Here is a 19,647-nt window from a genome sequence, read left to right on the forward strand (position 1 = left end):
GAGTACCTTTTCCTAATGCTATTCATTCTCCTCTTTCCTTCAGGTCATCATCTTGGCTTTTAAAAAGAGATCAGATTGTGTCTGGGATTTATTCCAAACAATATGAAAAGAAGAGAAGGAAGGAGGTTAGAAGCAATGGGAAACAGACAACATAAGATTGACCAAGAATTGATAATTAGCCTGGGTGATGGGATGAAAGTCTTCATTATACCCTTCTCTCTTCTATATGTTAGGAATATTCATTAATTAAAAAAGTTTTTCTAAAGAAAGAGTGAGAGCCTGGCATGGGGGCAGATTCGTGTAATCCCAGCAACTCAGACTAAGGCAAGAGGATTGCAAGTTTGAGGCCAGTCTCAGCAATTGAGTGAGGCCCTAAAGCAACTCAGTGAGACCCTGTCTCAAAATAAAAATCTTTTTAAAAAGGAGCTGGGAATGTGGCTCTGTAGTTAAGCAGCACTGGGTTAAAAAAATAAAATAAAATAACTCAGGCTATAAATTAAAAACTTCTGGATTGTACTCCTAAAGCTATGCTATGCAATAAAATACAGTAGCCACTAGCCCCATATGATTGTTTAAATATGAATTAAAATTAAACAAAATAAAAATTTAATCCACAAGCTTCACTAGCCACATTTTAGGGGCTCAATAGTCATACATGGCCAATGGCTACCAGACTAGACAATGCAGTAGATAAAGTTCTATCTGACAGCGCTGTTCTGCACCCTAGATTGGTATCTCTATTAGGTAAGAGGGTATAACGAGCAGTCAGAAGTCTTGGCCTTGAGATCATCATTGTTTACTTGGAGCAAGTCTTAAATTCTGATCTATGGAATAGGGGTTGAAAGTATCAAGAATAATATCTAATCGACCCAATCACAAAGCTGTCATAAAGATAAACTTTTACCCTCTGAAATCTAATCACAAGAAAAAAATATATGGAATTGCACAATTTCAATTAGAAAATCACTGCAGTGTGTACAATGAGTTTAGTGGCAAAACCAATATGCAAGTTAGCAATAACTTTCCAGAAGTAGATTTTAAAAAGAAAGAAAGAAAATGAAAAAAACCTGAAATGACTCCAGTTTTAGTTTGAGAAATGAAGAAATCACACATTTCATCTTCCAATTTAAGTTTTCTCCTCCCACTCCCTTCACTTTGGAATAGAAAAATAACCTTCTACTTGCTTTTTTAGCAATTTTCTCATGGCTAAGATTAAAAATTAAATGACGGAAAATTGACCAAGGTTAATAGCTGAAATGTACCATTTGAGCCCAACAGCCCAGGCACTTGAATGAATGCAAAATCTCAGAAGAGCTAACAACCAAGACTATAGTCCTGCTTTTCTCATCTTCAGATAAGGAGATTGTATTCACTTTGCAAAGGAGAAACTAAGAATCTCAAAGTATTCTTAAAGACCACTAAACCAAAATGAGATTACTTTGCAACCAGAATTTCCTTTATTGTGGACTAATCTAAAAGAAACTGATAAAACTGATATCTCTAGCATCCTTTTGTTTCTAAACTTGGTATCAGAAAACAAACACAAGGCCCTGACAATCATTTGTATCCAGATGTAAAGAAAAGTTTAATAAAGCAAGAGAGATATTTGCAGCTGAACCCAGGACAAAACAAGTAATTCTCAACCATTTTTCCCCATTTGCCTATGTGGGGATAGTTCCATACACACAGTGATCCTCCATCAGAGGCACGTGCTAGCAGACGCTGAGAGATGGTTGTGTCCTTAACTACAAGTCCCTTTATCCAACAGCCTGAAGTTGGGCAATTTATCTTGAAAGGTATTTCAAGATGGGGATTTTAAAAAACAGTCATAATCTAAGCATTTGATTTCACCTTAAAGGTGCATCCATTCACCAATTTTTTGACAAAGGACCAAGGTGTTTTCATCATCATGGGTTAGAGGAATTCCAACAAGAATGTCTTTCCAATGCAAACCCATAGGCATCATCTATGATTTTAAATGTGTTGCTTTAAAATGAAGAATTTAAAAATCTTTTCATCAAAGCCATCTGAGCACAGACTCTTTTAGATCTTTGTATTTTTTTCTCCGATGTTTCATAGTTATCTTACCTATACTAAGTGCACAACAGTTTTATTTCAGCAAAATTCTCACCTTTACCAAATCTTTCCAAAGTATCTATATTTAACGGCAACTTGATATTTGCACTTATTTCATAGTTACAGAACATGAAATTAAATTATGCAATTATGATAATTTCTACAACTGGCATAAGCAAGTCTGAAAACAGACAACTGATGCAGTAAGCATGCAGTTCTGTTGGTGGGTACAGAAATGGTCATGTGCCTTAGAATAAAATGCTAGTCTACTAGTCAAAAGCACTTGGCATGCTGTGGGCAGTCAGAGTGTTTTGTAGAGGGAATGAAGAGTGCAAATTAATCTGGCAGAGTTTGAAAACATTCCCTTCAGATTCCGATACAACTTTCCAATTCCCTTTGGCGTGCCCTTTTTATCCCTGCTTTAAACCAAAAGAATAAATTTCTAATGGTAGCCTGGGAGGAAAGCAAGCTGGAGATTTCCTTTCAAGTACTCCTCAAATTATATTATAAAAGGGGAGAGGATGGGGAAGGAAAATAAAATGGGGACCCACTCTTTGTGAATGCTAAACAAGTTCTGGACACTTACTGTCTAAGAAAAAGGCAAGGACTGAACACCGGTTCAGAGAGCCTGGCAAGAGTTGCCTATTCAAGGAAGCTCAACATCATTCAAGTCTCAGGTTTTGATCATGTACTAAACTGGAAGCTTTCTAACAGCATGGGGAACAGGGCTAAAAACTCTGAAGGTCAATAAACTGGGTGTGTGTTGCCCATCAGTAATCCCAGGTACTTGGAAGGCTAGGGCAGAAGGATGGCAAGTTCAAGGACAGCTGGGCAATCTAATAAGACACTGTCTCAAAAAATAAAAAGGCAGGGGAGAGGGAATATTTGGCAGAATAGAAGTTCAGAGGATCAGACAAGGGGAATGAAGGGAAGGGAGGAGGGATAAGAAAAGGAAAGACATTAGAATGATTCTGACATAACTCTCCTGTGTACACATATAAATACACCACAGTGAATCCCCATATCATGTATAACCACAAGACTGGGATCCTAATTAAAATGAGATATATTCCACGGGCTGGGGTTACGACACAGTGGTAGAGTGCTTGCCTCACATGTGTGAAGCACTGGGTTTGATTCTCAGCACCACATATAAATTAATAAATAAATAAAGGTCCATCAATAACTAAAAAAAAAAATTAGAAAGATATATTCCATGCTTATATAAATATATCAAAATGAATTCTACTGTCATGTACAACTAAAAAGAACCAAAAAGCAAATAAATAAATATGCTAAAGATATGACTCAGTGGTAGAGCACTTGCCTAGCATGTGCAAGGCGGTGGGTTTAATCCCTAGTACTCAGGGGTGATGGGAAGAAGATCCTCAAATATCAGACTTGTTGATGAAGCACAATCATGAATGAGGCAAGATATGAAGTAAGAAAAGACAAGTTTGAAAACTCACCTCTGAACTGAAGCTCTACTCTAATATTTCAAATCTCAGTGATAGGGAGACCCTTTTTGCCAAAGACAGATTTTGGTTTTGGTTTGGTGTGGTGGGAGAATGAGAAGAAAAATAAGTTTTGACATCTCCACTCCTACAAGGTGCTCCAAACATTGGCTGGGGCTCAATGTTTATTGACTTAATGAATAGGAAATAGTAAAGTCACTAAGGAATAACAACACAAATGCTTCAAGGAAAAGATCTGGCAATATTTGGCAGCTTCTGAGGTCCCCAATGTGCCTACCTAAATCTCCACTATATAAAGACAACAAGACTCCTACCATCTCCCAGCTCTGACTGGGATATAAAACCCAACTTAGAAGCAGCTCCTCATCCACACAGCACAGCTGTAAAGTCAGCTTTGGAGCTACAGCTAGTGGCAGCCAATTAGTTACTTGTAATTTAAATGGTTAAGTCATTGATCTTAATTTCCTGCTTTAAGTCCATAAAATACCTAGGAATTTTGGTTTCAGAATGGGGCAGATTTAACTATGCAAAACTCAAAAACCTTTATGGAATGCTCATAGATAAAACTGCTTCAAATGTGGAGCATCCAACATTCCCTTGGGGAGAAGTGATCAAGATGTTGACTTAAGGATGGGGCAAGACTTTGAAAATAAAGAGGTATGTGAAAGATAAACAATCAAATTGTTGCAACAGTACAAAGGCCTAGTCTTAGACTGCCTGCCCACACAAGAAAATTCAAACCAAGCACCTCAAAGACTGACAGCACAGGTGATAAATTTGGGAAGATTTTGAGAATGAGTCATCCTGGTTTATGTCATTTATCCTCAGAAACTGCCTCTGGAGTAGGTGCCTACAAAGAAAAGAGATCACTAGGCTTGGTAGCACACACCTGTAGTCTCAGCTAACCTGTAATCCCAGCCCCTTGGGAGGCTGAGGCAGAAGGATCACAAGTTTGAGGCCAGCCCCAGCAATCTAGGGAGACTCAGTCTCAAAAACTAAAAGGGTCTGGAGACATAGATTAGTAGCAAAGAGCCCCTTGGTTCAATTCCTAGTACCAAAAAAAAAAAAAAAAGGAGAGACAGAAGACAAAAGAGAACAGATAATTTGAAAAATCATCCTAAAAACTTGGACAGACACTTACATGAATCCTGATTCTTAAAATTTTTCAATATTACTTAAGATTGTCTCAAGAATCATCTCATTTTTCCAATCTATATATGTAGTATGGTCCTGAAAATTTTTCTGATTTGTTTTAAGACAGTTCTAAGCTTTGGTCCAAATACACAGCTTATGTATCAAAACCACATTTTCCCTGTTCACTCTGTATCTAATTCCTGGAATGTAAAAATGTAATTGAATTGAAATGGATAAATTAAACAAGTTACAAAGTATGCATCCTATCCTCAAAGCCAGCACTTCCATCCAGACAGTGTTAAGAACTAGAAATGAAAATCATGGAAAAGTTTAGATGATGCCTCCAACATTTTTCTTTTCTGAGTCCAACTTGTACAAAGTTTGAAGTCTGCCCTCCAATACATAGAAGTGAAAACCTAGTAAAAGATCATTTTGTTTTGAGCATTTTTTGAAACACACTGAGTAGCTTGTATGTTATAAAACATTCATACTCCCTTATTTGTATAAAGTAAAAGAAGAGCCCAAGAGAGGTTTTCTTCTAGACTTCTCCAAAATGCAAGGACAGGGACAAGGGCTTGTACTCATGCAGTTATTTATGGAGAACCAACTCAGAAAAACAGAAACGGGGACTGAAGAGTCAAACAGCCAAGAAGGGAAAGCCATTCTAAGGGGATCTTGGAGGCTCAGGGCCTACATGCTGGTTGAGGCTGAGACCCACACAAATTCTCAGAAGCCACCTGCCCTACACCTCAGAATTGCCCAACTTAGTGACAGAAGTGAAGAAATATTTACCCACCAGCTTGGGTTCCTACCGAGGTGGGCGGGTGGCAGTTTGGGTTGAGCACAGTCTTCAGAATAAAGCAGTTATTATTTCAGCATTTATTTCCCCTGGATAACTAACTTTCATGACAGGCCAATGTCCCAGGTATCAGTGTAAGCACTTCAGGTACACTAACCCATTTAATCTCTACCTCTTTTAAGAAGGTAGAAGGTACTGCTATTATTTTACAGATGAGATAAGTAACGTGCCTAAGGTCACAGAGCTTGGCCAATACCCTGGAACTCAAGCAGCCTGGATCCAGAGCCCCACATTCTTGACCAAAGGGCTATATACTACTGCCTCCAAGCAGAGAGAAAACCGAGCAAGAGAAGGAAGGGAGTCATCTGAGGCATCTGCATTTAGGAACAGACAGGCTGGGAAAGGTCTGATTTGGAAGCATCCCAAGGGAAATAATTCTGTCAAGCAGCTGGAAGTTCTAATGGCCTTGCAACCATTTCCCAGAGAGTACAGTCCCAAGCTGGAGCCACCAGGGAGTGGGAGCAGCACAGAAGGTCTTTCAGAAGGTCACCCCATCACTTACTTGGTGATGATGCCACTGGAAGCTATCATCAGTGAACAATAGGAGCAATCACTCTCAGACTTCAGTTCATTCTGGATGCTCATCTCTCTTTAACTGCTTCTTAGTCTCTGTTTCTTTCTCTCTCTCTCTCTCTCTCTCTCTCTCTCTCACACACACACACACACACACACACACACACACTCACATACATACATATACACATCATTCTACAATGTCTACCTGGAACCAAAATAAGACAAAAAGAGCGAGAAAAATAATTACAGACAAAAAAAAAAAAAAATTAAAACAGTGCTGAGGAGGTAGCTCAGTGGTAGAGTGCTTACCTAGCATGCTCAAGGCCTTGGGTTCAATCCAAGCAACAATCAATCAATCAATCAATCACCCTTGGCTTCACAGTAGGTTCCTTGACTAGGATGCCATAGTCTACAGAGTATCATTCAAAATGCTTCTCCCTAGAAGAGGATTTACTTCCCCATCCCATAGCTCTTCCAAGCTTGTCACTCCCATCCCTGCTCTGTGGAATTCAGCAGTGACCATTTACTTCAGCCAATGAAATTCATGTGGAAGTAACCCACTGAAGTCAGTTCAGGGTCCAGCCTGTCTCTATTTCCTCTGTCACCAGAGTAGCTATATGCAGACAGAGGATAATCTCTGAGAATAGGCCCTGGAGTCAGTGTAGCATGGAATAGACCTCAGAGGATGGAACAAACAAGAACTTAAATGACAAACCTTTATTACTGTGTAAACCAGCAAGCCTCAAGGCCAACTTGTTACCTCAACAAAATTTAGCCCAACTGACTGATACAGATAGTAGGTCTATATGCATGTTGAAAAGAGGAATTGTTTCCAAAGCCAAGCTTTCTCAACAGGCTGAACCAGATTAGATAAGTGACAGGTTATTCTTGCCTTACTTTTCCTGTCTATATTACTTTTCAGGTATTTTGAGTAGATACTGACACATGACTGTCTTGGCAACAATTTGAATAAACTAAAAATATCAAAATGTTAAATAGGCTTCCTGTACACAAAGGTTTTGGTCAAACCCTCCCTACATTTTTAAATTTCAAAAACTGATTTGAAGCCAGCATGGTGGCACATACAGCTCAGGAGGCTGAGGCAGAAGGATCACAAATTCAAAACCAGCCTCAGTAACTTAGTGAGGCCCTAAGTAACTTAGCAAGACCCTGTCTCAAAATAAAAAAAATAAACGAGCTAAGGATATGGCTTAGTAGTTACCCCTGGGTTCAATTCCTCATACAAAAAAAAAAAAAAGCCAGATCTGAGTGAATTTAATAGGCATCTTTAAAGAGTCACTAATTTCATGCTGGTATGAAATGAGTACACACTGCACCGTGAAATGAGATGAATGAAAAGGTTTCCTTAAGTCTTAAGGGGCTTTCAAAAAGTTTTCTCAGAGGGTCCAATGTTTTTCTGTTTGTTTTTTGCAGTGCTAGGGGTGGGGTCCAGGACCTCATAAATGCTAGGCAAGTACTCATCTTTTTTTCTTTTTTTTGGCAGAGATGGGGGTGTGCAGCAGGATGGGGGGAGGATTTGAACCCACAGATAGAGTCCTTTTTATGTTTTGAGACAGGGTCTCACTGAATTGCTTGGGACCCTTGCTAAGCTGCTGAGGCTGGCTTTGAACTTGTGATCCTCCTGACTCAGCCTCCTGAGCCACTGGGATTATGGGCATGAGCCACAGCACCCAGCCAGGTAAGTGCTCTTCTCATGAGCTATATCCAGCCCCAGTTCCTTTTTGAACTGCCACTTGAAATTCAATGCACTACCAAGGAGAGTCCTGCCATTCTCCCCCAGCTCCATGATTCAGGCTGTTTTCTTTAGAGTCTGGAAAGAATTTCTAGTTCTATATCTTGAGGAAGGGATTGATACATTTAGACTAGACAGGGAGATATACAGTCATTTGCTGTCACTAGACACCTCTTTCTTCTCTGTGTCCTTCCTCAGACTTTGTTTTCTCTGTGCTTTGGGGCTCAGTTCAGGCAGGAAAGCCATCAATTCTCAATTCCCCTGATCCTTTCTCATTCCCCCTCTACAGCAGTGAATCCTAGAAAATAAGGACTCTGCAGATTTTTAATGTCTTCCATCAACCTCTTCCAATAATCAGTTTTGTTTTGTTTTGTTTTGTTTTCAGGAGTAGAGGGTGGGGGATAAATAGGATATAGAGAATAATATAGTGAATACACATCTATAAAGAGTGCACGTGATCTAGTCTCTTGCATATCCCCAGCATCATGTCTGTCTACCTTCTCTACCTGGCCTGGAATACTGACGTCCCAGCTATTTCTTTACGAGGTTCTCTCTCACTTCTAGAGCTTTTTGTACATGGTGTTCCCTTAGCTTGGAACACTTTTCCACAGCCACCTCTCTACCTGGGTTTCCTTGTTCAGTCCAATTGCTTACTCATCCTTCAGGGAGATTTCATAAGAGCAGAAGGGATATAACCTCAGAAACTGTACATGAAATGTTAGCAAGCAACATCTAATAAAACAGAGTCTTCAGAAATCCAAGAATGATTTCGAGTGTATTTTTTCCAATTTCTAACCTATTTCCAATTTCTAACCTTTATTATTTTGACTCTACTTCTATAAGAAAAAAAAAGAATATCATAAATTCTTCCCAAAGAAATGTTACTTATAAAATATATATATATATATATATATATATATATATATATATACACACACACACATATATATATACATATACACATATGTATGTGTGTGTGTGTGTGTGTGTGTGTATATATATATATATTTAAATTTCCTTTTGCATAATTAGAAAAGGTTTAAAAAAAAAAAAAGGCCGGAACAAGAACAAAGTCCCACTTGTTGGGTGCCAGTTATTCTTTTTTGTTTGTTTTTTTCTCCCTTACTGATATTGAGCAGTTCACAGAGTGACATCCCAGACCTCTTTATTTTTTATTTTTAAGAAAGGATCTCTTGGGCTGGGGATGTGGCTCAAGCAGTAGCGCACTCGCCTGGCACGCACAGGGTGCTGGGTTTGATCCTCAGCACCACATAAAAATAAAGATGTTGTATCCACCGAAAACTAAAAAAAAATAAATATTAAAAAAAAAAAGAAAGGGTCTCACTAAATTGCAGAGGCTGGTCTTGAACTTGCAATCCTCCCGCTTCAAACTCTGGAGTAGCTGTGATTACAGGCCTGTGCCATGTGGCCTGGCACCAAAGTTGGGTTTTTTTTGTTTGTTTGTTTTGGGGGGGGGAGCATGACATTTTCCCCACCTCTCCATCTCAACCTGCACCCCCTCTCAACATACCACACTCCATCACACAGGGTCACAGTTCAGCAGATGGACAACATGTGTCTGCTAAACTTCCTGTATTATGTGACTTAAGCAATGTGCTCACACTTACTGGCACTGATCCAAAAAAAAAAAAAAAAGGTGGCTACGGTGCCTTGGCTTTAGTCATATCGAGGAACAGATTCCTGATTTCTAACTCAGGCCAGGACTGAGACAATGAGACAATGCAATTTTTCTTTTAGATCACCAGCAAATTCTTTTTTAGAAGTCTGCCTATATCATACCTTAGCCCAAGTATTGTTTTTCTGTTCAATAGCAGCTGCACTGATGGGTTGCCAGCAAGGCCTGAGTAGGTTGGGAGGTATTGTTCAGTTGGAAGGGAGTTTTCTGTCAATCTAGATTTTTAAAAAGAGGGGGAGGGGAAGCATCAATTATATTGTAAAGTAATTTCCTTGGAAAAAAGAATAGAAGCTTTAGATAGGCTGAGTCTTTGTTTAAATAATGGATCAGGCTTTGGAGATCTCAGCTGAGACAGGTCTAGCCAAGATTATGAAAGACAGATCTCAATAAAAAGATAAAATCCAAAAGTGGCCTCTACTTCAACTAAGCTTTGGGTCCTATAAAGAGAAAAAAGAGGCACAGAAAACCCTGTAGACTACTCCAGACTCCAAATCCCATGATCACTATCAGTGTGGCATCAGGTGGCCTTTTGGCAATCAATTAAAGTAGGCCATCCAAATCATGGAAATAGCAGAGTTCCACAATCATTCATTCGTTTGTCTGGACAGACACAGGGTGGCCCAGGTCCAATACTAAGCATCTATTTCCTCCACTATGATAGTGTTCAAATGGTCAGACAGGTCCCATCCAGCACACAGCTTGGTTTCTAATGAGCAGTTCATACAAGATTTCTTTTCTTTCTTTCATTCTTTTTTTTTTTTTTTTAGAGAGAGAGAGAGAATTTCTTAATATTTATTTTTCAGTTCTCAACGGACACAACATCTTTGTTTGTATGTGGTGCTGAGGATCGAACCCAGGCCGCACGCATGCCAGGCGAGCGTGCTACAGCTTGAGCCACATCCCCAGCCCAAGATGGGTTATTTTCATTGAAGTAAATGTTGATGTTGAAAATACACCAGCAATCTAAAGGTTGTTATATCAGGATGGAAGGATGTGAATAGTTTTGTTCTTGTAACCAATTCCTTGGGTATTTTTTTTTTTTTATTGTAGGGTAGACACATCATTTTAAAAAGATAATTTAAAAGATAAAAAAATTAATCTAAAGCTGGGCATGGTGGCACACTTGTAATCCCAACTGCTCAGGAGGCTAAGGCAGGAGGATCGTAGGTTCAAAGCCAGCCTCAGCAAAATCGAGGAACTAAGCAACTCAGTGAGACCTTGCTCTGAATAAAATACAAAAAAGAGATGGGGATATGGCTCAGTGGTGGAGTGCCCCTGAGTTCAGTCTCCAGTAACCCCCCCCCAATCTACAGATTTCAAAATATTTTAAAAGGATTATTGCTCTTGAAATACTCTTTACGTTCTTTAATAATTACCTATAGCACATGTATAATTTATATCACAGACTATATATAGAATTTTAATTCTTAAAAGCCCCTTCCCTTACAGGACAGCCCCTTTATTGTATAGATAGCCCTTCCTTAAACATTTTTCAGCTCTATTAATCTTTCCCAGATGGAGGGCTCTGGCTAGCCCTCCATCTGGGGCCACATCCTCAAGTCATAGAAATGTCAATTTTGTAACAAAGAAAAATAACATTTTTTTCAGTACTTCCTCACACATAGTCTCACCCCCCCCCCAACTTTGTTCAAGGTAGACCCTATCTTTAGGTACTATCTCTAATGATCCCCAAACAGATGAAAGTCTTTACCTGAACTGTAACTGTTGACTCAGCAATATGTGCATAATTCCCTCTCTCCTTAGTTTATAAACACCATTGAAGTTTGTCACTTTAATATACAGTGACACTAAATATCAGAAAATAAAAGCTCCTGGTAAGAAGGAAATATCTTTCTTCTCCACTGCTGTATCCCCAACACCTAAAACAGTATCTGATGCATAGTAGATGCTCAATAAATGATACTAGTGAGCAAATGGTAAACTTTGCTTTCCATTTCTTTGGCTCAACAGATAAAAGAGCAATTAAAACAAATTTCCTGAAGGATATTATAGAGAAATTTCTGCCACTGGAAAAGTTTAAGCATATCTCTGGTTAAGAATCAAGTAAGAAATATTTCTGCATGGAAAAAACTGAAGCAAATGAACTCTAAAGTTCAACTCTTAACTTCTATAACTTGATGAATAGCAAACCTTAAGAGGGAGTGGTTTGCTTACATAAACCCTGATTCCCAGGTAAAGTAATTGCCATGTGCTGTTTAAAATCAAGATAATTGCTGCCCTGGGATGCAGATGCAAAAATGCTAATTCATCCAAAATGTAGACACATCCCTAGGACGGAAATGTCCTTGCTAATTATCAGTTACAATCTGAAAACAGCACACATGTTTCAGGATTTTCTCAGGACCAAGCCCTAAAACCATCAGTGGTTAAACGAAGAATTTGGGGATGGAGATTTCAAATGGAACAAACAATATCACATTAAATTGAAGCTTTCATTTTTTGTAGTCAACAACAAATTCACTTAAGAAACATTTGAATTTAAACCTTGAGGTTTTAATGGTTGTAACCGAATATAGCCATTTCATAAAACAGAAAATACTACATTTGACATATAAACATTTCTCCCTTTGAAAATGTATTTACCTTGATATCACACTAACACGTCTAAAACTGAAGACCAATTATTCCAATTGAGTTTTTCTTTAATCTGGATGGGAGAGGCAGTTTGTAGGAAAAGGAGATAACTTGTGATTTTGCAAACAACTTTTTAAAAAACATAATTAATTCTAAAGGAGTAACTATGCAAATCCATTCCCATATAAATCAACTTTGAAGTGATCCTTTTCCCTCAAAAATGTTTCCGTTCTTTGATTCAAAACATAGAATAGATAAGGGGATTGGAAAGGCAGAGAATTCTAGCATTAAAGATGCAGTGCAGTTCGCTTGGAACTGGGTTTAGAGAATCTTCTGCATTCACTGAGTTGTTCTTAGACACAACTATAGAGACCCCACTTAAAAGAATAACTCAATGAAAAAAGTCAATCAGTTCAACAATTCCTCGGAAATGAAATCACACATTTTCTGTAATGTATTAAGAGACTTTTCAAACTTATAGTCAATTCCTGATTACTCATACAAGTCAGGGGGAAAAATGTCTTCCATTTTTAAATTTTAAGTAATTTAATCTTAATTCCAGTGACAACAGGAAATGTGCAGAAAGCAGTAATTTCCTCTGTACATGTATATCTTTTTAAAATCTCCTCTATTATCTGAATGAGAGTTCTTACACAAGAATCCATGGGGCTCCAGCTCACATATGGTGGGCAGACCTGGTGTTGGATTTGATTAAGGCCACACAACTAAATCTTAAATCCACATATTGTTCCTATTTAACTGACATATATGAACTAACTAATTTATAGAAAAATGTGCAGCAAATTATTTCTTCTACTTCCCCCAGCCCTCAAGAATGCACCAGCAATAGGTGTTACTGAAAAAGACACCCCCTACACAGAATATTTGCATTCCAAGACGCTTGCCAAAGCAGATATTGTTATTTTAGTTCTCTGAATCTGTGCCCTGATAATAAGAGTTGGGGGGGATTACCCAGATAAACCTATGGACTTCAATTTCCTCACTAGAAAAATTACAGAGAAACTATGCAAACTCCCTCAGTGACAACTATGACCACTAATTAGCAAGGCCACAGTTTGTGTGCAAGAGGAAGCCAGAATTCTTAAGAATGTATCATTAAATAGTAGAGTTTAAAAGCCCTAAAAGACCCACAGTTGCGCTTTGGTTTGACCACTGCACATTCTCTGACCGTGAGAAAAAAATCTCTGAAAAAACCCTGGGCATTTTGATACACCTAGGTAGAACTCAAAGAGGGGAAACTCCTTGAACTTCCTCCTGGGCTGGGGGCTCGCGGTGCAAAAGGCAAGCGTTGCCTCAGGGAGGAGGAGTACAGGGGAAGAGCCTTGAGTTTGAAGGCATGGCCTTGCATTTCTAGGTTTCTGAGCTCCCAATATCTCCCTGAGATTTTGTCTATACCTATGAAATCTATCAAGTCACCACCTGCAGCTGCACAGTTGTGAGACGGGAAAGAGGAGAAAAGAAAGGAGGTAGGAAGATCAGGAAGGACCTCGCCCGAGGCACCCTCAAAACCTATGAGGCAAAAGTGGTCTTTGAAAAAAGGAAAAGAGAAAGAAAGAGGACTCCGCCTTTTCCATCCGGCTCGGCTCCTTTCAATAAAAAGGAAAGGCCGCTACCGCCTCTCCCTCCCGCTTTCACGCGGGGGATGTAAAGCAGCCACTGATCGCATCCTCCGAGTCCCACACCCCTCGGGCTGGGTCCCGAGTTACAAAGCGAGTTACAAACCACCTCTTGCATTCTAAGAGGCGCAGCCCGGGTCTGGACCTCTGACCCACAAACTCGGGGCAGGAGCATCCCCTCTCCCTCCCTCCGGCCAGTGGGGCACTCGATTCTCCGCGCACCCGCCTTCCCTTCCTCTTCCCAGGGTCTCCTCTTCCCAGGGTCTCCACCTCCGGCCTTCCAGCCGCAGAGCCTTTAAGTACTTCCACCCACCCCAACAAGGGAGCCTTTTGAAAACTTTGTGTGTACATCTAGGGCTTTGTCCACATCCTGGGCAGGGCCGGGTCACCAGGGTGGGTGCCTGAGGGTGTCCGGGATCTCACAATGCTTGGGAGAAGCCACCACGGAAATCCCACCCCTTTGACCCGCTTCTACAACCGTGTGACACAGCGCTTCGGTTCACAATTCCCATGCCCCGATCGCCCCTGGGCGCGGGGGAGCCGAGAGGAAACCCCCGGCGCCTTTCTCGACTGTCACGAGTGACTCGGTGTGCGCGGGGAGAGGGAGAGAGCTGAGAAACGCCGCGGCCAAAAGAACCCTTTTAAAGGGAACGCCGAGAGGGTCCTTTTTCTTCCATATCTCTGGAATAGGGGCGCGACGAGGAGATACACTGTTGCATCAGGTAAGAGCTGAGCCTCAGGGCTCCGCAACCTCCCCACAGCCCCAGACGCGCGCCCAAATTCATGCACACACCCACAGCCAGAGCCGCCAAGGTCCACAGCCCCGACCCGGCTCCCCGGTAGTCCCCACCCGCACCCGGCCCCAAATCCGAGACCACCCGGCGCTGGAGGAGCAGCGCGCGAAGGAAACGAGGCCCCAGCACTCACAGACTGTCTCCCCACCGCCACGGCCATCGCGGCTGCGGCTGCGGCTCCGGCTCCGGTTGGGTGCTCTGGAACAACACTCAAGGCTGCAGCTAGCGCCTGGGCTCCGGCTCGCCTCCCCCGCGCCTCCCTCGCAGCTGCGCTCTGCTTGCACTCGGCTCCCGCTCGCAGCCAGCGGCATCTGCTCCCCCCACGCCGCCGCCCCTCCCGCTTTATTAGAGCAACATGGCCACCCGCCTGGAAGGGACCATTTGCTTCCCCAGGAAGGGGTGTGATCCTGCCTGCCCCCGCCGAGGCGGTGGGAGGGAGGGTGATGGGCGGGCTCCGAGTCCGGGTCTACGGGCTTTGGCCGCAGGGCTGGCCTTGCCTGAATTTAGTGGTGCGCCAGTGCGCGACCCTCTCGCTTGTCACTAAGCCACCCCTAGCCTGTGTCCTGAATGCCACCCCCCCCCGCTCCATTACGTGCTGGAATCCAAGTAAAAGCCTGGGCACAGAGGTCCCAGCCCCGGGTCCCGCCACGCGCTTTTAAGAAGCGGGCAGCCAGGGCAGCTGCAGAGAGGGGGAAGGGAGACTAGGGGAAGACAGGTCACAGGGACAGCGTCTGGTGGAAAGTTAACCCTGGACGAGCACGCCCTACCTGGAGTAACAGGTTTGGAATGGGTTGTGGCAACCAAGGAGAACGGTGGGCGACCAAGTTGGGGTTGGGAGGGCCCCTACCGGGGAAAAATTTGAAGTCTTCCCTTTAAAAGGGAGAGACTAAAGGACAACTGGGAGTTGTCACTATAGCGTGCCAGATAGGAGACCCCACTAGAGAGGAAGCGGCTATAGTAGTTGTTGCTGCAGACGACCCAACCACCGCCTGCAAGAAGAGAAAAAACGCCCCCGCTGGAGAATTGAGGCATCTGTCGGCTGCTCCAGAGCACAGGGACCGAGGCCTCCCACGGGTGTAACTGGAGGCCGCACGTGGGGGCTCCGCTGACTTTATTAGGTCGGTGGAGACACACCCGACCACTTGGAGGCGTGCGCTCCGAGGCTGCAGCTCTAGGTCTCGGTGTAGGCACCAGGCGGGTGACCCGAGAGGATGCGACTCCCGGTGCGTGAGACTGAGAAACTCCCCCGCTGTGGGGAAGGATTTTTCCAGCAGATGTTGGAACGGTACTGTGCGTCTATGAGGCAGGCGGAATGGGGCGTTGGAGGGTCCTGGGGCTTGCAGGGTTGTGTGGCACCAGCACAGGCTGGACAGTGAGATGTGTCAAATGCAGCAGATTCTCGCAGTCCAGAGAAGGAGACCCACAAGATAACTGAAGACAGCTACTGGACAGGGGCGGGAACCAGTTGGATTAAAGCATTGGGGAAGTGTGGTGAGGCTTTGAAGAAAGGTGATCATCCCAGGGGATTGTGCCCTCAGGGAAAACCAGGCCTATTGAATTAGGTAATAGGCAACCCGCCTGTTTGGACCTGGGCGCCTCTGTGTCTGACCTGAGACTTGAAAGCGCCTAACTTTCTGGGGACCTTGAGTTTGCTCCTCCATCAGGGTTCAAATGATTTCCACAGCTTTTTGGTAAAGAGGAGTGGTCTTCCTGCACCGGTTCAGCTTTGATGGAGCAGACACTTTAGTTTCTCTGATAGGCGAGGAGCGACAGAATTCCACTGGCAGGACAGCGGTGGAACAGCCAGAAAAGAGAGAACAGTGGTGAAAGAAAAGTGAAGGGCACTGACATGGAACCTGATATCTGGACCCATGCTCAAAAGAATTCCAACCTTTGATCAATGTCTATGCCAGAGACTTCAAATCTTTTGAAGATAGGTACCACTATTTTATGCCAAACAAACATTAGGCACTCAATAAGTGTTGAATTAAGATTACATGTGGATGGCTGCAATGCAGAGGGAGGGGGGAAAATACTTTCCTCTGCAGCTCTGATATATGGACATTTTGTTCTTTCTTTCATAGAAAGACTCAGACCGTACACTGCCAGTGGACAAGGAGGCTCAGGTGTGCCCTGTGAAAGAGAACTCCACATAGTACCAATGGATATAAGGGCAATTACAAAGAAATTGTCCACTTTGTATTATACTGACCAGACCAGACTGCAGATTTTCTTTATTTTGCATTTAGTTTGTGAATACTTACTTGTAAACTGATTAGATCATAAGAACCTGAACTCCCTACCTTGGTGGGTAGATAAGTTTATTCTAATTTTTTTTTTTTAATTTTTTATTGTGGGTTGTTCAAAACATTACAAATTTCTTGACATATCATAATTTATTCTAATTTTAAAAGCTAAAAGTCACATATTCTAACATCTCAATTGATATTTAAGGAAACCCATTTAGGACAAAATCACTGATAGTTCATCCAGCATGGAATCCTTTCACTGACTAGGAACAATGCCTTATTGCTTCTCTCCTCCATTTTTTTTTGGGGGGGGGGGCCGGTGGGCGTGGAGGGAGGATACAGCTGTATGCATAAATATATTTAATAAAAGTACAATATGGGGGGACTGGGGTTGTGGCTCAGTAGTGGAGCGCTTGCCTCGCACATGTGAGGTGCTGGACTTGATCCTCAGCACCATATAAAAATAAATAAACAAAATAAAGATATTGTGTCCATCTATAACTAAAAATATTTTTTAAATACAATATGTCAATCCCCATCACTGCAAATAATAATAACATTTTCAACCTATGGACACAATTTCAATATGTCAGCTCTCATTTTGAAATTATTTTAATATTATTCTACAGCCAAACTACCTAGATTCAAAACCCTGACTTTACTGCTTCATAGCTGAGTGACCTTGGGTAGTAAGTTCATTAATCTTTTAGTGCATCAGTGTTCTCATATTTAACATCTGTTTAAAAATAGTTTTTCCCTAATAGAGTTGCTAGAGATTAGTTTATCTTTTCAACTATATGCCTAGCAACTATGCTGAAGACTAAGAATTTTTAAAATGAGGATGCCTCTCTTTTAAGCAGCACACAGTGTGCCAGGAGATAGATATTTAAATAACTCAGATAAATATGCCAAATCCTAATAAAGATATATGAATAATGAGTAGGGATGTAGTTCAGTTGGTAGAACGCTTGCCTAGTTTTTGCAAGGCTCTGGATTTGCTCCCCAGCATTATTTTAAAAAAATAAAAATGAGTGATGGAATTTTAAACTACAGTAAAGGAGCTACTAACTCAACTCTGCTTGTCAGAATAGAAAAGATTTAACCAGGAGAGAAAGCAAAGAGGAAATTCCAGGCATGGGAATAGAATGAGCAAAGATTCTGGGTGAGGACGCTATAGGAAGGGTAAAACTTCTGGCATTGCTAGAGTTTAGGAACCTTAGAGGAACAAGAGTAATAGCATGAACATGGCACTTCAAATACATTAGTAACTCTTAGCTTTTTAACATCAGTCTAGTTGGCCTTGCTTCATCCCCCACCCCCGTTTTTTCCATTGTAAATTAGGGTAGTGAGTTCTGATGGAGGATGTCACCATTCTCTGTCCTGCCCTCTGCCTCTAGGAGCCTGAACTCAAAGGGCTTTCATTCCTTTTACCTTCCAGTTGAGTTCAGGCAATGTGGAGCAACAGCAGAACAAGAGAGGAGGGTTTGAGTATTTTTTCCTGCAGGCTCTCTTACCATGGCACCTCTGCAGGCTGGCTCCACTTGTTAACTAAAGGTCACTTACTTCCCCATAATGACCTAGAGTAGCCCCTCTCTGGTTTCATTACATTTTACCACCTTTGCAAATAGTTTATTTGTTGAACTCTGCCCAAATTTTCCAGTAGGAATGTGCCATCCCATTTCTCCAGGGACCTTACCAGATATAGTCCTTCATTAACTTCACAGAGTTTGCTGAGAAAACATGGTGATGGTATTATTAAAATGATGTATAACTTATTGTCCAAACTTAAAAACTTTTGAAATTGAAAATGGGATTTGGTGTTATTAGTAACTACACGAGGACAGTAGACAAAAACAGGTCTCATGGTCACCCCTGCTTTTGACATGTGGTAGAATTTCTCAAGGCAAGAGTGCTAATTTGTCTTTTGACTTCTAGCACATGGCCAATATTCAGTACATGTTGAACATTCAACAAATATTCACATATTCAATAAAGGTTGAGTTACATTTGAATGGAGATGACTGGGAACTAAGGCTATGGACAACCTTTATTGCCATGATAAGGATTTTTGTACTTGTGTTTGGCATGGTGGCCCACGCCTATAATCCAGTGGCTTGGGAGGCTAAGGCAGAAGGATCAAAGTTCAGAAGGTTAGCTGTTACCATTACCAGAACAATCACCTTCCATCTCTCGTGCCTGGTATTCTTTCCTCCAGCTCCTGCAACATCACTTTGAGTTTCCTTTAGAGAAATTTCTGATTTTTAATTTGAATGAATGAGACATGGGTCCAAAATGAATGGCACCGATTCTTCTTAAGTGACTATTGTCTCTGGCTCTCAGATCCAGAGATGTACCATTTTTTTTTTTTTACTATTTGTTCCATTTAGAAGGTTGTACTGTATTTGTATGCTTTCCCCCCCCCCTTCAATTAAATCAAGAACTTAAATAGTAAAAAAGAAAAAGAAGAAGGATCACAGTTCAAAGCTAGCCTCAGCAATTTAGTGAGGACCTAAGAAACTTAGTGAGACCCTGTCTCTAAATAAAATATTTTTTAAAGGGCTGGGAATGTGGCACAGTAGTTAAGTACCCCTGGGTTTTATCTCTGGTACCAAAAAAATAGTATTTGATCCCATGAACAGTGAAGATACAGAGTCTTTAAGCATACAAATAACATCAAATTTTCATTTTATGAAATATATATAGTGCATATTTGACATTGTTAGTAATGTAGGATTGATTTCCCTTTTTACTAGAGCCCCAATTTCCTTGGAGAGATTTTTCAATAATTTTTCCATAATGTTTTTTTCCATAATTTTTTTTTCTTTTTCTTTTTCTTTCTTTTTTTTTTTTTTTTTTTTTTTTT

The 19,647-nt window shown here is 41.4% G+C and overlaps 1 protein-coding gene across 14 annotated transcripts in view; it reads right to left on the reverse strand.

Moving 5' to 3' along the window:
• The window catches only part of Septin11 (septin 11), a 138,016-nt gene extending 123,145 nt beyond the window's left edge, over positions 1–14,871 (reverse strand). For 9 of the 14 annotated variants that reach the window (XM_048784811.1, XM_048784810.1, XM_048784805.1 and 6 more), the window contains exon 1: positions 14,669–14,856. In XM_048784811.1, coding sequence (XP_048640768.1) covers positions 14,669–14,695 — 27 coding nt within the window. In that variant the 5' untranslated portion in view covers positions 14,696–14,856. Of the gene's footprint in view, positions 1–14,668 lie in introns of all 14 variants that reach the window. The other 5 variants (XM_048784806.1, XM_048784809.1, XM_048784812.1 and 2 more) reach the window with 3 other exon arrangements.
• Positions 14,872–19,647: the final 4,776 nt, after the last annotated feature.

Source organism: Marmota marmota, unplaced genomic scaffold (genome assembly GCF_001458135.2).
Source record: "Marmota marmota marmota unplaced genomic scaffold, marMar, whole genome shotgun sequence".
In the NCBI taxonomy this organism is placed as follows: domain Eukaryota; kingdom Metazoa; phylum Chordata; class Mammalia; order Rodentia; family Sciuridae; genus Marmota; species Marmota marmota.